General features: G+C 45.2%; 1 protein-coding gene across 4 annotated transcripts in view; it reads left to right on the forward strand.

Annotated features, from left to right (window-relative positions):
• Positions 1-27,228, forward strand: part of SLC6A20 (solute carrier family 6 member 20) — a 57,326-nt gene that overhangs the window by 4,827 nt on the left and 25,271 nt on the right. The window contains exon 1 of one of the 4 annotated variants that reach the window (XR_004312297.1): positions 14,055-20,171. The exons of 1 other annotated variant lie outside the window; for it this stretch is intronic. Coding sequence is in view for 2 of the 3 variants with exons in the window: in XM_014561964.2 (XP_014417450.1) it covers positions 20,051-20,171 (121 nt within the window). In the remaining variant the exon portion in view is untranslated. Of the gene's footprint in view, positions 1-14,054; positions 20,172-27,228 lie in introns of those variants that run through there. 2 more of the 4 variants (XM_014561964.2, XM_006173929.3) reach the window with 2 other exon arrangements.

Below are 27,228 nucleotides of genomic sequence, written 5' to 3' on the forward strand. Positions count from 1 at the left end.
TTAATTCAAAATGGATCACAGATCTAAATATAAAATACAAAACTGTAAAATTCCTAGAAGATAACATAGGAGAAAACCTAAATGGCCTTGGGTATGGTGATGACTTTTTAGATACAGCACCAATTTATGAAAGAAAGAACTGAAAAGCTGGACTTCATTAAAATAAAAAACTTATGCTCTTCAAAAGACAATGTCAAGAGAATGAGAAGACAAGCCACAGACTGTGAGAACATATTTGCAAAAGACATCTGGTGAGGGACTGTTGTCCAAAATATACAAAGAACACATAAAACTCACCAATAAGAAAACAAACAACCTGATTAAAAAATGGGCCAAAGATCTTAACAGATACCTCACCAGTAAAGATATACAGCTACAAATAAGCATACGAAAATAGCATGTCATCAGGGAATAAAATAAAATAGCAGTGAGATACCACTATACATCTTTTAGAATGGCCAAAATCCAAAGTATTTCACAATACCAAACGCTGGCAAAAATGTGGAGCAACAGGAACTCTCATCCATTGCTGGTGGGAATACAAAATGATACAGCCACTGTGGAAGGCAGTTCGGCGTTTCCTTATAAACTAAACAAACACGTGCCATGTGATCCAGCAGTTGTGGTCCTTGATATTTACCGAAAGGAGTTGAAAACTTATATCCACACAAAAACCTACACACGGGTATTTATAACAGCTTTATTCATAATTGCCAAAACTTGGAAGCAACCAAGATGTCCCACAGAAGGTGAATGAATAAACAAACTGTGGTCCATCCAGACAGTAGGGTACATCCACACCATGCTAAAAAGGAACTATTAAGCCATAAAATGCTTTCCAAACGAAAGAAGTCAATCTGAAAAGATACTGTATGACTCCCAACCATATGACACTAGGGAAAAGACAAAAATGTAGAGACAATAAAAATACCAGTGGTTTCCAGGGGTTGAGGGGAGGGAAGAGATGAATAGGTGGAGGACAGAGGATTTAATGAGGGGCAGTGAATATTCACTGTATGGTACTGTAATGATGGATACATACCATTATGCATTTGTCCAAACTCATAGAATGCATAACACCAAGGGTGAACCCTAATGTAAACTATGGACTTTGGATGATAATGATGTGTCATTGTAGGTTCATCAGTTGTAACAAATGTTAGACTCTGGTGGGGAATGTTACTACCTTGTGGAGGAGGCTATGCATGTGTGGGGACAGGGAGTATATGGGAACTCTTACCTTCCACTCAATTTTGCTATGAACAGACTGTTCTAAAAAACTAAAGCTAAAAAATAAAAAGATCCATCCCCACACTCTGTGCTGTTTACCATGAGTCTACCCCTTGCCTCTTTCCCAGTCCTCCTTGTTTTCAATCTTCCAAACTCGATGCTTCCAGGACCCCGGCCTCCAGTCAAATCACTCAACACTCTCTAGAGTCCACATATATTCTTACCTCTGACCTCTTCTCCCTCCTTCAGCCACCAGGTTGAAGTGTACACTTGAAGGTCTGCCCACTGGGGGAATTCCCGCCCGAACTGTTCTGCACTACGGAGTGGAACTGTAGAACAGCAGCAAGCCGTTTGGGGCTTATATTTGGATACTGAGCTGACTCATTCGTTTACCAAACCTGGGCTTGTTTCTTTGTTACCGTAGTGTAGGTGTGAGCTACAGGCGAGTTATTAGTGTAACGACATGGGAGTTTAAACCATCTGTGCAATTTGCTTGTGCCCTCTGGACCTTCTTGGCCCAATCCTGAGTGTACCATTTTTATTTTATTATGGATTGATGGTGTGCCTGCCTGGCCTTATGGTTTAGTCGTTCTGACAAGACTCAGCTGATAATGGATGACTCAGTCTCTGCAGGGGTCTAGTGGCATGCAAGGACGTGCTTTTCAAAGAGTAGATAGTTCTCTGCTGCCTTGCTCCAGAAGCCTAGAAGTTTCAGCATCAGAACTCCTTGACAGGGGCTTGTCAGCCTCTGACCACAGTTGCCTCTTGCACTATGGATCTTCTGGGACGTGTAGCCCAAGTTGCAGGATACATTCTGTGCTGCAGTCTGAAGCACAGAGAGCTACAGAGCCCTCTCTCACTCTGCACTCAAAACTGGCAGCCTTCTGAATGACCCAATAAGTGGGTCCAAAGACTATCCAATGCTATGCCTTCCTTGGTGGTAGAAGGTTCAAGATACAACAGCTAGCTCTTGACTTGGCAGGATGTCGCAGCATTCCCTAGATCACTGTACCTCCAAAAACTTTACCACTTTGTTAGGCCTCTGAATCTTTCTGAGATTCATGCCCTCCTCTCTGACACACGTGTCACATGGAGCACCCAAATGATTTGCCAGTTCGTGCTCACCAGGTCTGATGGACAGCGTAGTGGACCGGCATGACTTTCACAGAATGTCAAGGTGATCAAGGTTTCTTCAGACCGTATTATGGCCAAGCAGGAGAATTATCTACTCCTGGGGCAAAACTGTGAATGTGTACTGTTATCTAACCCAAGTGAGTGTGAACTGTTTTCAGTTCTCTTTTCTGATGGGGATTGGAAAGAACTCATTAACCAGGTCCACAGCCTCATGCCAAGGGCTAGAGGTTTTGCTGATTTGTTCTAGTGGAGGTACCACATCCAGCACAGCAGCTGCTCTTTGAAGCTACTTCTTGCTTTAGGCTAGTCCTCTGTTATCTTCCATGACCCACTGGTTTTTCATTTTGTTGGGGGGGGGTGTTTGTTTGGGGGTTTGCTGTTGCCTTGCAGGGACTATTTAGTGAGATATCATGGGGATCACTGCCGTTACACCTGGGACATGGTGTTGCCTCTGATTTGGGCCAGCAGGGGTGATAGGGTAGGAAGAGCATTTTGAACCTAAAATAAGCCTTTCCTACCATTACGGCTTTTACTCCTCAGGTCAAGAAACCAGTGTAAGAGTACACTCATCCCTGTTACCTACTCAGAAACCAGGGAAATAACTACAGGTTGGATCCACAGACTCACTGAATCTGCTGTGAGATGGACTTGGGCTAGAACCTTGTTGATTGTCTGACTCCTGCATGGCTCCATTCCAGCAAGGGCTGCAATGGGCCTTTGGATCCTCTAAGTATGGCAGCTCAAGCCTTGTGTCCAGCTGCTCTTGAAAAATGTGTATAGTCCACTTTGCCAGTGTACATTTATTCTGATAAACAGCCACAGGGCTCTTTGGGGTGATTTGGGGGGCATATTTATTATGTATGATTACTGTAACACTATAGGGGTCCTCCTCAGAGGACCCAGCCTCCCCTCCAATTGGTGGGCTGTGGAACTGAGAACTGACTCAAGGGTGGGAACTGTAAGAGAGATTAGGATTTTCCATAATGGTGGCTGACATCAGTTTTTTACTCATCAGCTATTTGGTTTTATAACACAAACAATAGCTTCATTGGTTGCCCATTCATCTCATCTCTAGGAACACCATAATCTATTAGCCACTGATCTTCAGCCTCTGGTTGCTATTCTGGCCTTGCTGCCCATTAGGTTATTGCATTCATTTTTCTCTCTAATGACTAAGTGCTGCCATTAGACTCTTATTATGGAATCCTATCCATTGACCCTAGAGGCCCAATTATATACCATCATCTCCTGTTGTCAGCTCTGGCCAATAGGACAGCAACCACTGAGCTTCTCAACAATGCTAATGTTGCATTCCTTATTATTTCAGTGAAGGGAAGTATCCTCTGCCTGTGGGTGGGCTCCCCTATCTTATATCCGTTCTAGCATGTCATCCCTCTGAGCCTTCTGACCCCTTTTCAGTACTCTGCCAAGGAAGTTATAGAATCTCCTTCTTATTTTGGTACACCATGGTCTTTGAGCTCCTAGGAGCCATTGCAGGTTTCAAGTGTCCTTGCCGAGGTGCCAAATCCTAAGTCACAAAAGTGAGTCCCCATATCAATAAACTCTTGCTTATCCAGCTTCTGTTATACCACCCGCTCCATCATCCTCAAGATCCATGCTCTTCCAGTTTCTGCCAGTCTATATTAGCCAGGTTCTTCAGCTCTTTGGGGGAATAATTTGTTCCCTCTCCAAGCAGGACAATATTTCTCTACAAAGGCCATGCCAATACTTAATCCTATTTATTGGTTTAGGAATAATGAATGTAAGTGGGGGCAGATCCTGGGGAGGACAAAAGTTATCTTGCCAGCTTTCTCTTTCAAGAGAGGTCTTTGAATGATTTCCAGGTGATGGGAGACTGTCCTCTAGTAAGGAGGAATGAACCACTTGCTAGACCCAAGGGCTCAGGGGAGTCTGGAGTTTCCAGGTTCTTGAGGACATCCAACCAGATGGGCCCAACTCGTGTCTCAGAGACCCATTCTTTCCCAATCAGAGCTCTGACTTGAGTAAGAGACTTTCCAAGTGTGTGAATTTGGTTCTCTTTATAACCATACCTAATCCAGTCTTGGACCTGATTCCCAGGACCTTCTATTCTCTGCATGTCTTCTGTAAGTGAAGTGCATAGACTTTAAGGTATCTTGGTAGCTCCAGGATCTTTTCAGACTGCTTTGTAAAGAGAAAGTTAACCTCCCAGGTTATCAGCTTTGTTTCAGATAGTTGCAGTTTCCAGGTAAACAATTCTGGGTAAATAAGATACCATGCCTTTTATTTACTTCTCTTCCCCTACTGCGCTAGCTAGGACCTCTAGTACAATGTTGAATAGGAGTAGTACTAGAGGGCATCCTTGCCTTATTCCCAATCTCAGAGGGAAACTAAATATTTTACCAATATTTATGATATTCTGTATCAGATTAAAGAAGTTCTTTTTAAAAAAAAGTTCTTTTCTATCCCTCGTTTGCTAAGAACTTTTATAAAAATTATAAATGGGTGTTGAGTTTTGTCAAATACTTTTTCTGCTTCATTTGAGATGATATAATTTTTCTCATTTTCTCTGTCAATGTTATGAATTGCAACACTTCATTTTCTAATGTTGAACTGTCCTTAGAGCCTTGAAACATACTGCACTTGGCCATCATGGTACCTGCTATGGGCGCCCTGGCACGTAGGCCACACGGGCAAGGGCTGGACCACAGCTAATCTGAGTCTTGGCAGAACACCTTCCTATTCTCCCAGAAGACGTGGGGATGGGAGGCTGGTGAGGAGCTGCTCCGAGGCCATCTCCCCCTCCTCCACCACGCCCCCTGGGAACAGGGCTCTGATGACTCTGAGGAGCTCAGGGTAGACCTGCAGAACGTCACACTGCTTAGCTTTAGTCTAGACTTGCCTTCTCAGCAATGTAGCACCCCACAACTTGCGTTGTAGTCACCCTGCCCTTTTCATTTTGGTGCCATCCTTTTTGGATGTGGGCAAAGGGCCTGAAGAGCTGGCACCTTTGCCTTCTTTACTCTTGTCCTCCCATTGTCTATGTAAGTGATAAACCACCTGAATCTAAAAGTGGCTCATTGTTTCACTACCAAGACTTAGCCCAGCCTCGGCCCTTCCTTGGCTGCTGCTGTGTACATGATAATCCCCTTCAGGAACAAAGGACTATGGCCCAGCTACTGCAAATGTCTATGGCAGTCACTCCTCCACTACCCCTTTTTGGACTGCCCAGCTAAAGAGAGACACCTCGCCCAGTTTTAAGCTCCCCTTACAGGTGACTGCATCCAACAGTCGATGGAGAAGTATCAATCCCCAGCGTGGGATTGCCTCAGTGTGTCTCATCTTGAGAACGCCCCACAGGGTCAAGAGCCATTCTACTGGGCCAACCCAGGCCTGCTTCCTTCCCTTCCCTTCCCAAGTGCACTCCCTAACTGATGTCCTGCACACCAGCACACCTCAGTCTGCTTCCCAGGGACTCAGCCTCAACAGTCTTGCTGAGCTGTCCTATTATATCTTGCTGGTTCCTATTACTTGATACGTTATTGAGGGTTTTTGCATTAATATTTATGTTAGAGATCAGGCTGGAATTTTCCTTTCTTGTAAAACAGCTGTTGTTTGAAAGCCACCGACAGTCTTTCTGAATCAATAACTGATTAATATTCAACTAAATCTTTGAATACTTTAACCAGTGTTTACTCCACTTTATATGTAAAGTCAATTATCTGTGGTCAGAAACAAGACCATCTTAAAGGAAAGAACAGATAGATAGTGAGAAGCATGAGTGGGGGAGATGGGAGTAATGAACAACCACCAGTACCCCCAGGACAGCTGCCCTGTTAACCAGGAAAGGTCTTCTTGCATGACTGAGGCCACTGATCTGTGTCCCAGAGCTTCACACGGAAGGTGAGAAGCTGTTGCTGCGTGGCCTAAAATGTGGATTCTGTTAACAGTGCCGTTCTGCATGTGCCTCTGTGGTCAGGCTCCCAGTAGTCAGAGCCTCCTGCTTTCTGTCACTTTGGTTTTATATTTTCTGCTTCCTTGTACTGTATATTCTTTTATTTTTATATTGAAGTATGGTTGACCTATAATATTATACTGGTTTCAGGTATAGAGCATAGTGATTCTGTATTTTTGCAGATTATACTCCATTATAAGTTATTACAATATAATGGTTATAGTTCTCTGTGTTATACAATATATCCTTGTTGTTTATCAATTTTATACATAGTAGTTTGTATCTGTTAATCCCATAACCCTAGTTGGTTCCTCCCTGTTCCCATTCCCTCTCATTCTGGTAACCATAAGTTTGTTTTCTATCTGTGAGTCTGTTTCTGGTCTCTAAATAAGTTCACTTGTATTACGTTTTTAGATTCCAAATGTAAGTGATACGTGATATTTGTCTTTCTCTGACTGACTTACTTCACTTAGTATGATAACCTCTAGGTCCATTCGTGTTGCTGCAAATGGCATTATTTCATTCTTTTTTATGGCTGAGTAGTATTCCAGTGTGTGTGTGTGTGTGTGTGTGTGTGTGTGTGTGTGTGTGTGTGTCTATACACACACACACACACACACACACATACACACATCTTCTTTATCCGGTCATCTGTCGATGGACATTTAGGTTGCTTCCCTGTCTTGGCTATTGTAAATAGTGCTGCTATTAGCATTGGAGTAAGATTCATCTGTGTTATTGTATGTTGAAACTGTTCATTCTCCTTCAGTGAAGCATCCATGATTTATGTATCCATTCTACTTTTGCCAAACATTTGGGGCTATTCCAGTTCTGGGCTAGTACAGAGATGTTGTCATAACTTCCGGTGGAGAGGTGTACATTTAGGAATGCCATTGCCGAATTACAGCATATACGAATGGTCAACATCAGTGAATACTGCCCCAAAGTTTTCCAGTTTGACAGTTTACACTCCTACTAGCAGTGCAGGAGAGTTTGAGTCCAGATATAGTGTGAAGGTAAAACAAATAGGATATCAGCTCAGACTGGAAGTGGGGTATTAGAGAACGGAATCAAGAGTGACTCCAAAGGTTTTGGCCTGAGCAGCTGATCGGTTGGTTGGGAGCAACAGAGGTGAGGAGCAGGTCTTGGGAGGTGAAGATCAGGAATTCTGTTTTAGACAAGCTGGAGATGCCACCCCTCCCAGACCACCAAATGTGGAGTTATAAGTGTATAGGTGGCTTTTAAACCTCAAAAGAGGAAGATACACCAGAGAGGTGAGTGTAGGTGAGAAGCTCTGGGGCACTCCAGTATCACGAATTCACGAAAAGAGGAGGAATCAGCAGAGGAGGGGGAGGAGCAGCAGCCAGGGAGCTGGGAAGGGTCGGGGGAACAGGAGAGAGTGCTGTCCTGAAAGCAGGCTGGGGAAGGCGCCCCAGGAGGAAGGAGGACCTCCTGGGTCAGACACAGCTGAGAGGGCAAAGGAGGGAGGCCTGAGAACTGACTGCACAGTTCAGCCATGTGGGGTGTCATCGGTGCCCTTGGCAGAGTTCGTTAGTGGTGGGTCTGGTGCAGGTGACTGTAAGAGGTAATGGGAGGAGAGAGACTTGGAGACAGAGTAAGTCTGGATGACTCGATGAGTTTTGCTATAAAATAGGGTAATAGGGCAGAAGCCAGAAGGAAAAGTGGGGATCAAGCAAAGGGATTTTTTTTCTTGAGATGGAGAAGCAGCAGCATGTTTCCTTGTCTTCCTCCCCAGCAGAGTGTAGTTCCCAGAGGTCTGGGATCTGGTTGTCTTGCTTACTGCCTTATCCCCAGGACCTAGAACAGGGCCCAGCATGTAGGGGCATCAGAAATTATCTCTTAAATAAACTGATGAATCAGACCTGATAAATAAGAAACTCATACTATATGCCAAAGGGTGATGAGGGGCAAAGAGATAGAAGGAAGCAGGAAAGAGGATATAAAATGTGGGGTTTGTAGCTGACATTTTAGAGAAGGTTATGACTAAGGCCTCCTGAGAAGGAGATTTTTGAGCAAAGATCTGAGGAAGTAAGGAAATTGGAGTATTGAAGACGGCAGAGAAGGTGCTGTGCCTGGAGTAGCAGGAAGAAGGGAGAGCAGTAGGAGAGAAGGGCAGAGAAGCAGTGAGGGCCTGGCCCTGCAGAGCCTCGGAGGTCACTGCAAGGACTTGGTCTTTTGTGCTGAGGGAGCTGGGGAAGCCACCTGAGGGTCTTAGCAGAGGACTGACCTGATTTGGTTCATATTTGATAAAACTCAACATCCATACTCAATGGTGATATGTGGAATGCTCATCCTTTGATCTGAGGAGCACAGTAAAGCCCCCGGCTCTCCCCACCTCTACTCAAACCAAACCAAAGCGCAAGTCCAGGAGGGAAAAAAACCTGTCATTATCCATAGACAACATGATTGTGAACATAAGAAAACCACAACAATCTGCAGGTAAATTATTCAAATAAAAAGAGAATTTGACACTGCTGGAGACAAACAGTCACTCCTGAAGATAAAAGTTTTATTCCTCCAGGAAGATACAACAATTTAAAAAGTTTGATTGCCTAACAGCTTCTAATTCTATAAGGTAAAATTTGATGCAGTTAAAAGGAGAAATAAATCCACAATGATAGTGGAAGACATTAACTACCCTTCTCTCAGTGAGTGACAGAACAAGCAGATTAAAAAATCAGTGAGAATATGAAGCAAGGAACCATACAAAAGCTGATTTGGCCTAATCGGCCAATAAAGCACTGCCCTCAAACTGCTGCATCCACCTTCTTTTAAACCCCATACAGAATATTTGTGCAGATTGGCCTCACGACACCTCGTGTGGCAGGTCTCCACAAAGTTCAACAGACTGAATCACAAAAAGTGTGTTCCACTGAAAATTCCCATGTGCTATAACCATACAATTGACCATCCACAGCAATGAGAATACACAAGTGATGGCCACACACAACATGGATGTGTCCCACAGGCAGGACAGTAAACAGCAGAAGTAAAACACAAAAAGACAGACATCACGATTCCATTTCCATAAAGTTCACAGCCAGGCAAAACCAAGCTACATTTTTTAGGGTATACGGATAGATAGTAAAATCATAAAAGCTAAGAAACAGTCACCATACAAGTTAGGATCGTGGTGGTCTCTGGGCAGGGAGGCGCGTTGGAGAGCTGGGGAGGGTGGAGGCGGACCGTTCTCTCGAGTGCTGGACATACTTTATTTCTTCACCCGGGTGGTGGCTACATGGACACTAATGTTATTATTACTTGCTACACTACACACATGTGTATGAACTTTCCTACGGGTATGCTATATGGTCCTAATTTTAAAAGTACAAAATAAATGAGAAGGAAACATGGCAGACCATGATAAAATGTAATTCTGGGTAGGTTGTTTGTTGGGAAATGGAAACCAGAAGGTCAGAAGTATGGGAAGCATGTCACTCCGTGTGCCACAGCTGGGAATCCATGCAGCAAAACCCCTCCCCCAGGGCTCGTGAGCGCCTTTCAGGCAACGTGGCACCTTGGCAAGCAGGAAAAAGGTTTCGGGCTCCTCGTGTTCAGGAGGAGAAATTTTTTGTTGCATAGACAACAAAATTATCTTTAAGATCTTTTTTCCTGTTGATTCCGAATGTATTTTAAAGAAGAGATTTAAAAGGCGAGGGAAACGCCAGTGGTAGAGGACTACTCACAAGGGGCACTGGGGACCGTGGGAAGTGGGAGATGGAGGGGCCTTTCCGGGAGATCTATAGCCCTTGATAAGATGAATGCAGAGAGGTGCTGAGAAGGCTTCTTCCTCTCCTGGGGAAAGGCAGCCTGCGCCAGCGGCCAGGTGGCTTCTCACAGGGAACATTCAGGAGACTCCTGGACAGGTACAGGGTTCACTGGGACCTGCATCTGGGTGTTAAAGCTGCACAGAGGATCTGATGCACAGCCAGGCTGAAGAGCCCAGCGTGCTCCTGAGATTCTAACGTCCCCGCGGATCCCCCGGGGGTCCTGTTAAATGTTAAGTTCTGACTCAGGAGGCCTGGGGAGGGTCCCGAGAGTCTGCATGTCTCACAGGCTCCCCAGTGGTGCCCATTCTGGGCCAGAGAGCACATTCTGCATATCGACAGGTGAAAGAAATCCAATAGAATTTGAACTATTGAGCTTGTGAAACGGAGCATGTGTGTTTTCTGGCAGAGTGAGATTCACAGGCCCTCTCCGGTTATGGAATGAGAGAACAGGCACAAAACAGCCCAGCAGGACACAGTGAAGCTCCTGGGGGGTCACTAATTGAGACAGCATGGCCCCAGGCAGACTCGGACCCTGGAAAATATTTTCACAGGGCTCCATCTGTTTTTCTCCGCCAGATTATGCCTTCTAGTTCATCGTGATGGCTTGTTCCCAGCAAAAATATTTGAGGTGAAGACATAAGTGTAGCCAACAGCAACACAAAGTGCGGAAGGTTCATCTCTGCTCTCTGGTTGATGTTTTCATAGCGTTTGGCTGAGCCTGTCCGAGGCCGGTGATCAGCTGAGTGGTCGTGGTGAGAAGCCACAGTGTTTTCCAAATAAGCTTGTTTCTGCATCTGCTCTCCCTGACCTGAAACATTGTTTGTTCCGTTCCAGCCTTTCTAAAGAGTACCCACTTGGTGGTGTTTACCCAAGTGAGTTACTTCAGACAAGTAAGGATCAATTTCCAGAAAATCCTTTCAGGTTACTCTGTTGAAACCATTGTCACTTTGGAAGTGGGCATGTGGACAAAAGGACACAGTATATTAAATGTATTTTCTTTATCTTCACTCTGAGTCTCACAAAGCCCTAAGTTTTTACCCCTAAGTATTGGTAAAGTAGACAAATTCAAACACTTAGGATTTCCCTGTCACTTTAGGTTCAGCCTTCTTTGCTTTCAAGCCTTAGAATTCTCATTTTTTCCTCTCATTTTTAAAGCTGCCATTAAAGTCATCTGTATCCCACTAATTTTTTCATATCTCACAGCAGAAGCAGGGCCAGAAACAGAGCCACACCCTGCAGCTGCCACCCAGGCCCCAGTTCTCTGCAACCACTAGCCTTCAGTTCTAGCCAGCAATTCCTTACCATCTAGGGGCTCGCTGCCTCAGATGAGCGAGATAGTCTAAATTGCTTGAAACTATGCAGTAGAGAAAGTCAGTATTGTCTCCCATTTTGAGTTTACATGTATAATATAAACTCAGGTTGTATACTCATTTTTTTCCCCAAAGTCCATCGATAACAAACACAATTAATTGCCTAAGTGCATATACACTGCTATAATATATATCATATATACCATATAAAGTCTAAATTGAACACATTCTCTGCAAGTTATAGGGAGGAAGAAACAGTGTTAAATGACCCCAATGAAACAATCAGGCAAATCCTGAATATAGAACATTCTGCAATTTAAGCCAATTAGCTTGGTCTCTTCAGAAAGTCAATGTCATGAAAATAAAAAGGAGGAAACAGTCCTAAAAGCAGCTCTGTTCTTAACAACCAAATGCAATATCTGAACCCTGATTAGATCCTGGAGAGCTTATAAAAAGCGTTTAGGGACAGCTCCCTGAAATTTTCACTTTTCATACCTTCCCAGAGTCTGAAGTTTCTCACTTCTGTGGAACATTTGAATTCTTACCACTCTTCTAAATTATATGCTATTCTACTTGATCAGGACTTAAGTTCTACCTTTTTATTTTTTCAAAATCCAAATTAAAGAATCCTCTGCAGTGGGACCTTTGTCATGGGTTAAGGGCTCACCGTGATCTGGGACCTCATCATGATGCATCTTGAGATACATTTCTTTTTTTTTTTTTTTTTTCAAATCTGAGTAAGATTCATTTGGCTGCAAGAATCCATAGTGGAAAATGCTGAGCATTTTGTACTTGAAATATGGCTCTTTCTCAGTTTCTCTCTCTTCTCTTTCGAGAATTCTAGGTAAGCATATGCTGCTTTATTGCCCTCCAGATCTTGTCTATATACCTTAATTTCTTTTCCTATTTTTCACCTCTTTATCTCTGTGTGCAATGTTGCTGAAACTTTCTTCTAACATATCTTTGAATTCATCAAATCTCTCCTCAACTGTATCTAATCCACTATAAAACCCATCCATTGGGTTTCTAATTTCAGTTATTGCATTTTTCATTTCTAGATATTCCATTTGGCTCTTATTCTAATAATCTGTATCCTTTTTCATTCCCTGTTCTTTACTTTTTATTTTCTGCTGTGTTTATAGTGATGGAGAGAGGAGTGCAGAAATCTCCATCATGATGGCAGAGGTGTCAGTTTCTCCTTGTAGTCCTGTCACCTTTTGCTTCTTGGTTTTTGAAGCTAATTCATTATATTCGACTTTGAAAATGTTATATATTTCTAGTGATAGATGCTCTTTCTATCACTAATAACACTTTCTGGCAGAAAGTCTATTTTGTCTGATATAATACAGCTCTCCTTAGCTTTCTTTTGGATAACATTTTCCTGCTGTATCCTTGTCATCATTTTACTGTTAAGTCATTCTGTGATCTTATGTTTGGTTTGTTTCTGGTAAATGGCATGTAACTGTATGTACGAATTTTTTCACTTGGGTCTTATAGTCTCTGTCTTTCCCCTGGTCCATTTAATCCATTTATGTTTACTGTAATTACCGATACATTTGGACTTATTTCCCCTATCTTAATTTACTTACTTACAGTGACTTTTGACTTACTTACCTTGTGGCTACAGTCATATAGGGAATACAAGAAGGTGCCCCCCTCCCCCAAAATCAACTACAGCTGCATACACCAACTTGGATGAAACTTTTAAAAAGAAACACATAATATGAGGCCAAAAAAAAGTCAGATACCAAAGAATAGCTGCTATAGTTTTTCACATTACAAAGTTCAAACAAAGATAAAGCTAAAGGAAAGTGTTTAGGGATTCATGTTTCAGTGATAAAATCATACTCCCTAAGAAATGAAAGGAAGGGACCATTAGCACAGGGGTTACTTCCACAGGGAGAAGGTTGGAATTTTAGGCAGGATAGACAGGTTGAGGGACTTCTGGGGTGCTAGCAATCCCTTTCTTGACCTAATTTTTTTGAGCTGCAGAATTTTTTGTGTGCAATTTTCTTTATGTATATTATATTAACTATGAAAAAACAAAAAAGGAAGATAGTCAATATGTATCTCTCTTTCTACTCATTAACATCATTTTCCAAATTTCTCCATTCACTAACAATATTTGTATCTTTCAGTTAAGTCATTGAGTCTTTACTTAAAAATGATTATATACTAGCATGAGTCTGGGTATGAGGACACAGAGGAAGTTGGAGGCACACATAGTCCTGGTGTTGGAGGGAGGGCTCAGTGAGGAAGAGGGGACCTTCCTCTCCGCCTCCATTGTAACAGAAGGAAAAAAGAAAGGCTGGCTCATGCATCCACATACACTTGACAGACTGGAGTCATTAGAGTTTAGGTCTGAGTGCCACATTACTCCTTAATACGAGGTGAGGAAGTAAATGGTGTGATGAGGGATGGAGGCAAAGAATTCAGGCCACACATTTGGATAAAAGTTATTGGTAAGCAGATCTAGAAGGTTTTGAAAGATGCTCTTAGTGGAACTTGACAATAGCTTTAAGCCAAAAAAAGAAAAAAATAAAAAGAAGGAGAAAAGAAATAAAAAGAAAGGGAGGGAGGGAGGGAGGGAGAAAGAAAGGAAGGAAGGAGAGAAGGAAGGGAGGAAGGAAAAGTGAAAGGTATCAACAATGCCAGGTCAAACAGGATGGCTGGTGGGAGAGATGCCAGAGGCCCCGAAGGGAGTGGGAGCCCACACTCAGGGCAGCTGCAGGGAGAGAGAACTTCAGGGGGTGCCCAGCTGGAGGGAGTGCCCTTCTACTGTTTGAGGAGCCATGGGTAGGATCCCTATTCGGGATGACTGTCCCTTTGTGGTTGCCAAAATTGTTACCAAACTGAACTTGGGTCCACTCCCCTGCTGCACAGTAAAGCCACTCTACTGACACTAGGTTGTGTTGAAGGAAAGTATAGCATTTATTTGCAGGGCACCAAGCAAGGAGAACAGGCAGCTCCTGCTCAAAAGACCCTGACTCTCCAATGACTTCCAGGGAAGAGTTTCTAAAGGCGACATTTGGGGTGAGGGCTGCAGGGTGCATGAGTTTCTTTTGACTGGTTGGTAGTGAGGTAACCAGGTGGTGTTTCAGGAATCTTAATCATCAACATTCTTGTTCCAATCAGTCTGGGGTCTGTGTGCTTGAGGTCAGCATGTAGTCACCAGCTTCTGGTGACCTGGGCAGCGGTCTTAGTTTCTGCTTAAAAACTCAAAGATACGCCTCAGATTGTTATGTATATCCCTTAAGGAGGAACTAGGCCTCTGTTTTATCACTGAACTATTTGCTTTCCTTTGTTTCTGCATTCTCTCACTTCTCTAATTAGTGAGTCTTCTTTGGAATTCAGGGAAGGCCTAGAAGACTAAAGCTTTCTCCTACAAATAAGAAATGGGGGACATGGAGGGGCTTTTGTACCTGGGAAGGCCCCACAGGGTCCCAGTCAGTTCCACTGTCTCCTCAGCATCAGACATACACAGAAGCACGTGCGTACATGCATGCACACACTGATGCACACACTAATACGTACACATGCATATACATGTGCACACACATACAGGCACGTATGCACCCACATATGCACACATGCATGCACACACAAACACATGCACACGCGTACACATGCACACACACACGTGCACACACTCTGTCCTGGGGCAGGGGCTCCCCCAAGCTCCTCTTCATCACTTGAGCTGGGTCAGCCCCACTAGGAGCTTTAGCATTTCCTCTGTAGAATCTCCTCCGATGGCTTCCACTTCTGTTTTCACTGTGTGTTTGTCTGTGCTCCCCCTGGGAGGGTTAGCAGGTGCCTTGGACAGCAGGGAAGGGAGGACCATCAGCCATGTGCAGAGGTTTTATGTCAAGTCCCCGAGCTGGCTCCTGGCATGCAGTAGTAGGTGGGTAATAAAGCCTGGAATGTCTGAAGAAACCTTTTGCAGCATGGACGTCCCAGAGTCTTTGATGCTGTGGAAAAACACGGATGAATTTATACTGAAGGGCTCAGAATCTGCAGCAGGATTCTCATTTATCAACTAATTTTATTGAGACTCAGCCGTGTGCCTGACACTAGGTAGAAGAGGATGAGTAAGATGTGATACCAGCCACAGCCCAGAGGGGACACACATCTTGCACTTTTCCTGACGAGGCTGCACTGAAGGTGTTAGAAACCAGTTATGCAGTCAGGCTTGAGGGCAGCGGAGAGGGAGTGATAGATTATGGCTGGGGATGGAGGTGCTGGGGCTTCTTAAAAAGACTAATATTCCATCTGGGTCCAGAAGAATGGACAGGCTTTTCCTGGGTCAAGAAAGGGAGACAGTGTTCCTGGTGAGGGAATTTCCCAGAAGTATAAAAATGCACAGCATTTTGCAGAGGTGAAAAGTCTAGCTTCTCATGGAACCTAGGTGAGCAAGGGTCAAATTCCTCAGGGCCCAATTAAAAAAAAAAAAATTCCTAGAGCCTTACAGACCAGGCTAAGGAGTTTGGACTTTATCTTGTGGGGAACTGGGAGCCAGTGATGGGGATTAAGTAACAGCCAGTAACAGCGGGCTCACTAGGGTGAGCACGTTCTCAAAAGCTTCTTGGCCAGAACTGGTGAGGTAAGAAACTGGCATCTCACCTAGCATGAGGCTGGTACCCACACCCACACAACTGAGTCAGGACCGTCCCCACTTTCTCCACCCTGTTCCCCCAAATCAGATAACTCAGACAGGCTGGCCTTCTATCCTTCGGGGAGTGTGTCCCGAGTGACATGTGACATAATGAGACCGGACAGGCCGGTCCACAGGGAGATTCCTTCCACGCTGGCAGTGGAGGCCTCAAGGACGATTGGGTGGGGCTGAGCTAAGCCAAACACCTGCTGCCCTTGGGCACCTGACTGCTGGGAGCACAGCTCGCCCCACTTGCCACACAGAAGCTGCTTCCCCAGCCCCAGTTCCCCTTAGAGCGCTGGGCTAGCTCCTACAGGCTGGCGAGTGCCACCTGGTCCATTTTCAGGACTTTGGTGAGCTGATTGCTAAACACAGCTGTTATTACAAATTAAATTCTATGAACTAACAAGTGATTTAAAATAGAGGTAGTAAATAAAACCCACCACTTCCTAAGTGTTTTCTACACTATTAGCTATGTTCTTGAGGTTACCAACATCATTGCATATGGATGGTGGACATTTACTGGAATGAACTACTGTACATCTCTCCCCAACTCCGTGTTCAGTGACCCTACGTAGTGGGAATATTTACACTGCAGAAATTGGTAAATGCTACATACCAGAGCTCTTTCTGCAGAGAGCCGATTGTATAGCATCAGCCAGCCCACCACCACTAACGTCTGCCCCCTGCTTTGCTGGCTCCCTGTGGAAGTGCACCCACCCTTTCCAGACCTGTTCTGTCCACTTCCAGCAGCCACCACAGCACAATGGGTCTTGTCAGGTTAGTGTCTTGTCAGATGGGGTTTAGGAAGGTGTGGGGACCTTACCAGGACCCCTGAGGATTTACTTAGTCTTGTTATGGGGATGTCTCCTTGGGCAACCAGGGTCTCATACAGTGGACAGGCTCCCAGGGAGGGGATGGCCTGATCCCTGGGGTAGGCAATTGAAGAGGGGCCTTGCCTATGTCAAACGGACAAACTCCAAGCAGCCTCCTGTTCCAGGTAATAGGCTGGACATCTCTCCAAGGCGCCCAGTTCCTGAATGCCACCACATAGCCAGGTACCCTCTAGGGAAGACTCATTTATGGAAACAAGAACATGCCAGTGTAAAGCTGGAGCCAGCAACATGCCTTCTTACTATTCACCAACATTAAAGCCCTATCTCTGGGTCGCTGAGACTCACGAATATCTTCATGACCTTGGAGTTGATAAAGAAGAGATTTATCAAAAGTACATCTTTTTAAAAACTAAAGGAGAATGCTAAAGTGAACTTTTGGTAAATTGGTACTTCATTAAATTTAAGAGCATCTGTACCTTAGAAGACAACACTGATAGAATAAAAAGGCAATTCACAGACTGAGAGAAGAAACTTGTAATACTTAAACCTGACAAAGGGCTCATATCCAGAATATGCAAACAAGCCATTTAAAAACTGGCAAAAGACTTGAACAGGCACTCCATGAAAGAGGATATCCCATTGACCCAGTTAGCTTATGGAAAGGTATGCAGCCTTATTAGTATTAGGGAAATTAAAATTAAACACCACAGTGAACTATCATATACCCACAAGACTGGGTAGAATGTTAAAAACAGAATGACAAGTGTTGATATGGATGCAGAGACACTGAAACTCTCATGGGCGTTTAAACTTGTACTACCGCTCTGGAAACAGTTCGGCAACATCTACTAAAGGTGAACATACACCTACCTGATTATCCCAGAGTTCCCAGCAATGAGTGGATTCACACACCCAAGGACACGTACCAGGATGTTCATTACTGCTTTATTCATCACAGCCCCAAAAGGGAGACAACACAATCGTCCATCAGTTATGAACTCAAGGATGTTCACACCATGGACTACTAGGCAGCAGTGATAAAGGACATCGTCCATTGTGCACTAGGACATGAATAAATCCCACCGTTGGAGCCCAGCACCAAAAAGCACATGCCTCGTGAGTTCAGTTTTGTAGAGAGCAATGCAGCTGAAACTTAAAAAAAAAAAAAAACCAGCTTAAACTGACCTCTGGGATAGAAACCAGGATGGTGGTTTTCTCTCGGAGGTGGTAGGGAAAAATATGCCCTAGCCTCTGAAATTTAGAAATCAAAATCATCTCCCCTGATGCACTGAGAACTTCTGCTTTGCCTTTTGGAGGTAGAAACTTTGAGGACAGGTAGTAAGTCCGAGGAGCCCCTGCATTCCTCACCGTAACCCACCCCACTTCTCCCCAGCCGCCAACCAGGCAGGAACCCAGGGAAAGCCCAACCAGGGGCTGATCCACAGTGGCGATTTCATTGTGGTGTCAAGTAAGATTCCCACTGGCAACTCTGCTTTTCATCTCTTTTTAATTGTACTTATTTATCAATCATTTTCTTAACTCTTACCATGTACTAGGTGCACTGTTCAAAGTAGGTCATTATAAATTTAGTGTGTTGCTCATTCATTCATTTAGCCCATTGGGGTCTTAAAATAACAGCTTCTTTTTCATATATCCCAGAGATCTTTACAAATCAATACATAGAGAGCATCCTTATTCTTTTTTTTTTTTTTTTTACAGTTCCTGAGCATTTGTTTCTGTGTATGTGCCATAATTTGTTTATCTTGGGTTGTCTTCAGTTTCTAACTATCAAAATGCTATAATGAATAACCTTATATATGCACTGTTTTGCATATTTCCAGAAATGGAATTGCTCGGTCAAAGGATATATGTGCATTTGTAATTTCAGTGAATATTGCCAAATTGTTCTCCATAGGTCTTGTACTATTTTACATGCCTACCTGCAGTGTATGACAGTATGCAGGCACATTAAAAAAAAAAAAAAAGGCTTCTTTATTGAGCACTTACTATGTGCCAGGTAGTAAGCTAAGGTTAGTTCTCATGTGAGCCCATGGGAAGGGAAATATATTTGTTCCCATTACAGATGAGGAAACAGGCTCAGAGAAGTTAAGTGACTTGTTCAAGGTCACACAGCCAAGTCGGTGGCAGAACTGAGATTTGAAGCCAGATCCTGCATTACTCCAAAGCACATGGCTTAGTAGAGTCTCATGACCCTCCAGAACCAATTCACCTTAAGAGACCGGTAGAAGTAATGAGGCCCCAACCTGAGCCCAGTGAATCAATCTCTGGCCCCTAGACTGGCCTGAGCAATAGAAGCTTCCACAGCAGTTGTTCAAAATTCGATTCCAGGCCCCACCTGGCACTACAGGGCCAGACTTCCGGCCCTGCACACAGTAGGTACACACAGCCTGTCTGGGGATGGAAGGAGATCTGGCTGCCTGACAACTCTTCTTCCTTTGGGGAGGTAGGGGAGTCCCTCACTTCCTTCTGGTCTCTGGGCAAATGTAAGTCACCTCTTCTGGGAAGCCCTCTCTGACCACCCCAGCTTACCCTCTAGGAACTGCTAACACCTTTGCCTTGCCTCGGTTGGCTTCCTTGCGTTTCTAGGTCTTAAATATGGACTAGGATGAACCATATGGAGTTGTCCTTTATGTAGGTTAAAAATAGTTGAAAATGGGATATTTCATCTAGTCCATTTAAACACTTCCCGCTACCAGAATGTCAGCTCTGGGAGGGCTGGAGATGTTTGTGTTCACAGCCCAGTCCTCAGACAAAGCCTGGCACACAGTAGGCACTCAGTAAATGCTGGGTATGTGCTTGAGGGAACCCGACCACCCCAGGAGCTCTGTAGCCCACACACCGGCCCCCACGTGGAGCTGGAGGGAGCTGGAGGGACCGGGGCACCGCCCTGTTCCACGCAATCTCGGGCGCCTTCCCGGTAGCGGCGCCGGGCGGCGGGGTGGGGCTCGCCGTCATCTATTTACCAGCCTCGCCCCTTCGACGGGCGCGCCGTTAATGAGATTAGCCATTAAAAAGCGGGCGAGCGGCCGCCGCAGAGGCTCGGGGCCACCCCCAGGCCGAGCCGGGCTGGACGGCGCTCCTGGGCGCCGCGCACCCAGCCCGCCGCGCGCGAGGCCGAGCGCCGAGCTCCGAGCTCCGGGGCCATGGAGAAAGCGCGGCCGCTGTGGGCCACCCCGCTGCAGTTCGTGTTCGCCTGCATCTCGTATGCGGTGGGCCTGGGCAACGTGTGGCGCTTCCCCTACCTGTGCCAGATGTACGGCGGAGGTGAGTGCGGGCGCCCGGGCTGCGCCGTCCCCGCAGGACCCGCGCCGGCGCCTTCCGTGCGGAGTGGCCTGGGGGTGAGCGCTGGGGTTGGTCCCATATTGCATCCCAGTAAACTGAGGCTCAGAGAGCAAACTTGCCCAAAGTTACAGAGTTGGGAACTGGACCCAGGACACCTCAGTCCACAGCGGGAGCTCTTGTCCAAAGCGCCTTCCGGAGCCTTTGCAGCCCCAACCCCATCGCTGGTGCGGCCAAGCCCCCCGGCGCACTCTCGTTACCCTTCATTGTCCGTCAGGCTTCTCTGTGAGCAGTAGGAGGCTCGGGGGACACTATTTTCTTCCCTCGGGAGGAAGAAAGGTGGCAATATATGACTGCTAGTGAGTAATCCTTACATTTAAGTGTAAAAAGTGAGCAGGAAATTATCTCGTTCAACAGAAACTCGTTATACAACTTTCAGATCAGAGACTTAGATTCCTGGCAGCATGATTTGAAACTCAGGATAAAAGGATCTTAAACTATTTCTTTAAACGTTTAATCAAAAGATTGGTTGGGGTTTGGAACCACAATAGGCAGGAATGCTAATCTCTCTATTTCAGTTTTGCTTGTTTTGGGTTTTTACAAATTTTTCCTCTGAAGCATCACAGCACACTCACTAGACAGACAGCAACACACCCACACAGCATTCCTGTACCTTCCAGGGAGCTGGGTACACCTTCATGACTTGCCAAAGTGAGGGCCAAGTGCTTTTTTTGGAAGGCAAGGCGGCAACAGAGAATGAAGTCTTAGCATTAAAAAAAAAAAAATTGTTTTTTCAGCTATTCCATTTCTAGAATTCTACCTTTAGGTAGAATTCTAGACAGAAGGTAGACAATAAAAGGATGGCCTCCATCTTTTAATAAGAGCAAAACATTGGAAACTTTCTTAGCCCTCAACTAAAGGGAATTGGTTCAATAAATTACGGAACATACACCAGCGGTGCTCTTTGAAGCCATTAAGTTAGTGTTTGTAGAAAATGTACATGAGTATTTTTTCATATCGTATATTAAGTGGAGGGAGGGAAGTCAGATTCAAAGCGCTATAAAATGGATGGTCAACTGTGTTTTAAACTACACAGAGAAAAGAGAATGAAAAAAAAAAAAAAAAAAAACCAAGGGGGAATGCAACAGTAGTTAACTCTGGGTGATTTTTGCTTACCTTATACTGTGTGTGTGCGTGTGTGTATGATGTCTTCTATAATCAGCATAAGTGGTTTTTTCACCATAAAGGACAATGAACGATGTTAGAGCAAAGTATTTACCAAATTTAATCCATTTAAGAAGGCTAAGAAGGCCAAGACCTAAAACGCTGCTTCCTGACCCTCACCCCTCCAGCTCAAAAAAAAGACAAAAGGTTAGTGTACAGTTTTTTAAAAAGTGCATTCTTAATCCTCTGACTCCTTTTTTGAAATTTGAAACACGTATATACCTCTTAATTATGTTAAGTGCCTGTGTTCCTGTGTGCTCTGACAGCTTCATAAATGACTTTTGAAAGATTTGTCAACATGAGATTTCCACATCATTTTATGTTCAGCATACCTACTCATGGTACCTTTATCCTGACTACACATTTCCTGGACATCAGGCCTAGTGAAACTTGCTGTCACATGACTATTTAATTCCTTGTTTCTAACAACACCATCACCCGAATAGTCTGCAGATGGACACAGGTAGGGTGGAGTAGTTCTGAAACAGAGTATAGCTGATCCTCCACACAGTCGAAAATCCCTGTGGTTGGCCCTCTGTATCTTCCGTTCCTCCATATCCGCAGTTCTGCATCCATGGATTCAGCCAACCAGGAATCGTAGTAACGTGGTATGTACTACTGAAAAAAATCCACTCATAAGTGGACCCATGCAGTTCAAACCCAGTTTTATTCAGGGGTCAGCTGTATCTACAGAGTTGCCAGGGAAACTGCAAGACCTTCAGAACCCAGGAAAGGAAAGAAGACATCCTGTGCCTGGTACAGAGTATACTTAGGCTGATGGATGGATAGATGATGGTTGACTAGCAGATAGACACTGGGGAGGGGACAGATTGGTGAGTGGATGGATGGATGGATGTGTCCAGGATGGACAGATGTAGGATGAATGGGTGGTGCCCTCTCAGTCCTAAGTGTCCACAGAACCAAGACCTGGCAGCTTATCCTCGCTCAGTAAGGACTTGACCACCTAACACCTGCCCCTATTTCCACCTCATTTCCTGCCACTCATCCTCCAGCCCTCAGAACTATTCTGAACAACTCTCCATCAGTGAACGCCCACTCTTTGCCTCCACACTTTGCACAAGCTATTCCGCCATCTGGGATGCGCTGTCAGCCTGGAGCACTCTCAGCACCTGGTCAGAAGGACTGCACCTTGTTCTAGAGTTTGTCCCCCATCAGCCCCATCTCTGTGAAGTGGTGGGGTCAGAGGAGGCACCCAGTGAATATTTGTTGGATGAAGGAGCCAGGTCTATTATGAAAAGCCACAGAGTTCACGAGCTGGGGATGCTGGTGGTTTTCGCAAGGCTCTCGCTGCCCAATGGCTACAATAAGTGCTTTATGTTTACACACCCGTGCCTGACGGTAACCAAACACATGGTGAAAAGCCCCAGAAGGGTATCTAACTTCCCTCTACACAGAGCCGTGACTTCCAGCACCCCCATCCCCTGCCAGCCAACAAAGAGCTTGTTTATCAACTGTAGAGCCAAGCTGTGCCAAAATACTTACCAGAATAAAAAGGATTAGGGGTCCACGCTGCTTTCCATGAGGTTCTGCCCATGACCAGGGAGGCTGGTTTCTTTCCTGCTCTGCGGGCCGGGCCGGCCCGAGGAATGTTAATTCTGAAGATTACATTCCAGGTGCCAACCACCTCTTACAGCACGTCAGCGCTAGAACAAAGGAAAGGCAGCTGAAGGAACTGCACAAAAGCTCTGCTTGAGAAAGTCAGCAGGTCTTGGCAACTATGTCAAAGTCTAGGGCCATGGTTGTTCAGGATGAAATTGGGATGCAAACGTGCTGGATACTAACGTGCGGGAAGTGAGTTCACCAGCGGTTGACCTTGTTATAAACAGGCTCAAATTGTGGAAGAAACGTGGAGGGATGAGAATAGTTATGTGGCTCACGGAAATGTGGATTTTTTTTTCACCTGTTTTCTCTGTATGATATTTGAACTAGAAAGAGGGGAAATCAGAGGACACCTGACCAGACAGTGGGACAATGACACTTCCCCTCAAAGCCCTTTCTGCTCCTCCCTGGTGCTTAGATCATTAGATCATTAGTCTCAGATTTTGCCCACCTAAGTCTCTTGATAAACTACAGACTGCTGGCCCCATCCCTAGAGATTCTGATTTGCAGACCTGCATGGGAGGGCAGGATTCTGCATTTCTGACAGGCTCCTAAATGATGCCGATGGATGCTGCTGGTCCATGGACCACACTTTAGAGGAATCCCTGCCCCCCACCAACCAGGCCACCAGCACCTGGGAGCCAGGGAGTGGGGTGCCATTAATGTAGAAAAGCTGGCTTTTGGAAGGAGGAGCAGGACCCAATTTACAGCATTTGCTGATGACCAGGATGTAAACATTCCCACTATGGCTGATTTCAGGTCACCAATGTCATGTCCAGGAATGTGGGGCTGGAAGAGGTGTGAGGTTCGTGTGAGCCAGTATGAGCCAGCCTTGGCCCGGCCCTAGAGCCACAGCCCCTCAGGACAGCACACAGCCGGGGCTGAGCCGCACCAGCTCAGTCCACGGAAGGACGGTGGACAGCACCACCGCTGCTTGCTTGTGCGTGTGTGTGTGCACGTGTGCACGCGTGCTCATTCTCTGGCTCATGGTGTTTTCACAGCACTCCTGGATAGAACAGGAACTTGAGTTTCAGAGGTTGTAAAGTACCAAACACATTCAATTTGCAAAGTCAACTCAAGATGCCGGGTCCCAGCCATCAGAAAATGTGGCCAGGGCATCCTGGGAGAGGCCATATCTGCTGCTCATCCTGAGGTTTCTAGGTTCAATCCTGGTAACAACCAAGCTATCGGGCCCCTAGCATGCGCCAGGCATTTTCTGCAGGTATTCAGTTAACTCCTCACAACACTCCTCAAGTCAGTCTCGTCTCCACCCCCCACCCCTCTTAGAGATGGGAATCAAGTTCAGAGAAGAAAAGATGACTTCTGGAGGAGTAGCTGCGACCACATCTGGGTCTAATCCAGCGCTCTCTCCACAGACCATCCAGCGCTCTCTCCACAGACCATCCAGGGCTCTCTCAGCAGACTATCCAGCATCGTCTCTGATCTGATAAAGGCAGGACAGGCAGGCTGCTGCTGAGGTCCGCACCTTCTCCCAGGACCCTGAGTCACACTTGCCACGGCTCAGGGCACTTCCTCATGTGGTTCTGGTGTGACACTCAGCCATGGCTTCATCTACACATTGGAGGGGGCCTGGCCAAGTGGCTGATGTCTGCAGCGTCCGTCCATCTGTGAGGAGCCCTTGTCACTGATGGTCCAGCCTCCTCTCCACTTCTGGAGGAGGTGAAAATGAGGGTTAGGTTGGGGTTAGACCGGGCCATCTACACAGAGCTGGAGAGGTGCCTCCATTGTGTGTTTCTGCATGACAGACCACTCTAAAATGTCAGGACTTAGAAGGAATGATAGGATTAGAAAAATCACCATTTGGCAACCAACACAATAATAATTGTTTCAGGCAGATGCTAAAACTAGTGGGTGAAGGTCTGATGAGAAATAGGATAGTTACCTAGTCCGGAAACATCTCCCTACAAGACTCTTAGTAATTGCAAAGGGGAAAACAGTAAGAGAAACCAGGTAGACCCCTCCAAACCTAGTGAGCAAAGTTAACGTTGCCCAGCATGGGGCAAATCAACATCACATGCCTCTGGACAAAGACCCGGCTCCTTTAGTGTTCCTGCCGAAACCCCAAATGAGGGACATTCCACAGAGTAACCGACTGGCGTCTCCAGCATGTCAAGGTCATGAGAGACAAAGACAGAGTGTGGTGCTGTCCCAGATTAAAGGAGGCCAACAGACATGGCACAGGCCGTATGCGATCGTGAGCCGGATTTGAGACCAGGGAAAGGCCATTAGTGGAGTAATTGGTAAAATGCCAGTAAGGTCTGCAGATAAAATAATAGATCTGTGTCAGTGTTGACTTCCTGATTTTGCTCTATGCACTGAGATTATGGAAGAGAATGTCTTTGTTTTTAGGAAATACATATTGAAGTATTAAGAGGTAAAAAGGAAAAAGGAAGTTGTGGCTGAAACAATTAACTTATTTCTCCCACTTCTGTGAGGGGCTGGGTGTTTCTCTGCCGGTTTCGTTTGGCCTGGCTCAAGCAGCTCCATTGGCTGGTGGGTCGGCTGGGCTGGAAGGTACTCACATGTTGGCAGCTGATGCTGAGTTGGCTGGGACCCTCCTCCACGTGGCCCTTTATCCCAGGTAGCTTGGACCAGCTTCCATACATGGTGGTCTCAGGGCTGCACTCCAAGATGATGAAGGTGAAGCTGTAAGCTACCTTGAGGCCTGGGCTCTGGAACCACCATGGCACCCTCTTCCCCACTTCCTACTGGACAAAGCAAGCCCCAGGGTCAGCCCAGATCCACGGGTGGAAACAGACTTCACCTCTTCCCGGGAGCGGCTGCAGAGTGTGTGGCCATGTTTAGTCTCCAGCACTGTGCCCCACCGAGATGCAACAACATCGAGGGTGCAAACACGCCGTTTTTCAGGCCTCTGTCTGCCTCTCCCTGATGCCAGGGTCTCCCATACAGATCCAGGGGCAGAGTGTGACGTAAGAGGAGCATGAGGAGCAGTTCAGTCAGAAGAGGGTTGGTCAGTAGTCTTGTTCTCAAACTGGTCACTAAACAATTTTCTGTTATTGTGATATGTTTGCATGCAGAATAACTCACTTGTTTTGGTGTACAGTTCTATGAATTGTGACAAATACATGAAGTTGTGTTATCACTACCAAAATCATATCCATTGTAGTCAGCCCCCCCCCCAGCCCCCAGCAATTGTAGGTCTGTCTTTTGTCCCAATAGTGTTGTCTTTTCTGGGATGTCATATAAATGGAATTACACAGTATGTAGCCTTTTGAATCCAGCATCTTTCACTGAGCATAATGCTTTTGAGATTCTCCCATGTTGTTGCATGAATCAGTAGTTTGTTCCTTTTTATTAGCTGAGTAATATTCTGTTGTATGGATGTAGCAGAGTTTATTTCTCCATTCACTCACTGAAGGTCAGTTAGGCTGTTTCCAATTTAAGACAACCATGAATGCGGACACTGTAAACATTCGTGTGTAGGTCTTGGTGTGAACATTAGTTTTTATTTCTCTAGAGTAAATACCTAGGCATGGGATTGCTGGGTCATACAGTGAACGTCTGCTTAACTTCATCAGAAACTGCCAAACTGCATTACAGAGTGGCTGCACCATTGTACACTTCCCCTAGCAGAGTCCCTCCACATCCTCGGCAGCACATGGAATTGCCAGCATTTCCTGTTTTAGCTGTTCTAATAAGTGTGTAGCATCATCTTATTGTGGTTTGAATGTGCCTTTTCGTGCTGAGCACCAATACTGAACATCTTCGTGTGCTAGTTTGCCATTCACATATTTTCTTTGGTGAAATGTCTGTTCACATTTTTTTGTACATTTTAAAAATGAGTTCCTTGTTTTCTCATTATTGAGTTTTGAGAGTTCTATATATATTCTAGATACAAAGGCTTTGCCACATACATGTTTTGAAAATATTTTCACCCAGTAGCTTGTCTTTTTACTCTCCTGACAATGTTGTTTATGGAGCACAGTTTTAAAGTGAAGTCTAATATTTTATGAAGATATATCAACATTTTCTTTCACAGATAATGTTTCTGATGTTTCAGCTAAGAAATCTTTGCCTAACTTAAGATCAGGAAGATTTTCTCTTGTGTTTTCTTCTAGAAGTTTTATAGTTTTGAGTTGTAATAGGTCTGTGATCCATTTTGAGGTTTTTTTAGGGGGAAGGTATAAAATGTGAGGTATGGATTGAAGTTCATTTT

The sequence above is a fragment of the Camelus ferus genome, chromosome 17 (assembly GCF_009834535.1).
Source record: "Camelus ferus isolate YT-003-E chromosome 17, BCGSAC_Cfer_1.0, whole genome shotgun sequence".
Classification (NCBI taxonomy): domain Eukaryota; kingdom Metazoa; phylum Chordata; class Mammalia; order Artiodactyla; family Camelidae; genus Camelus; species Camelus ferus.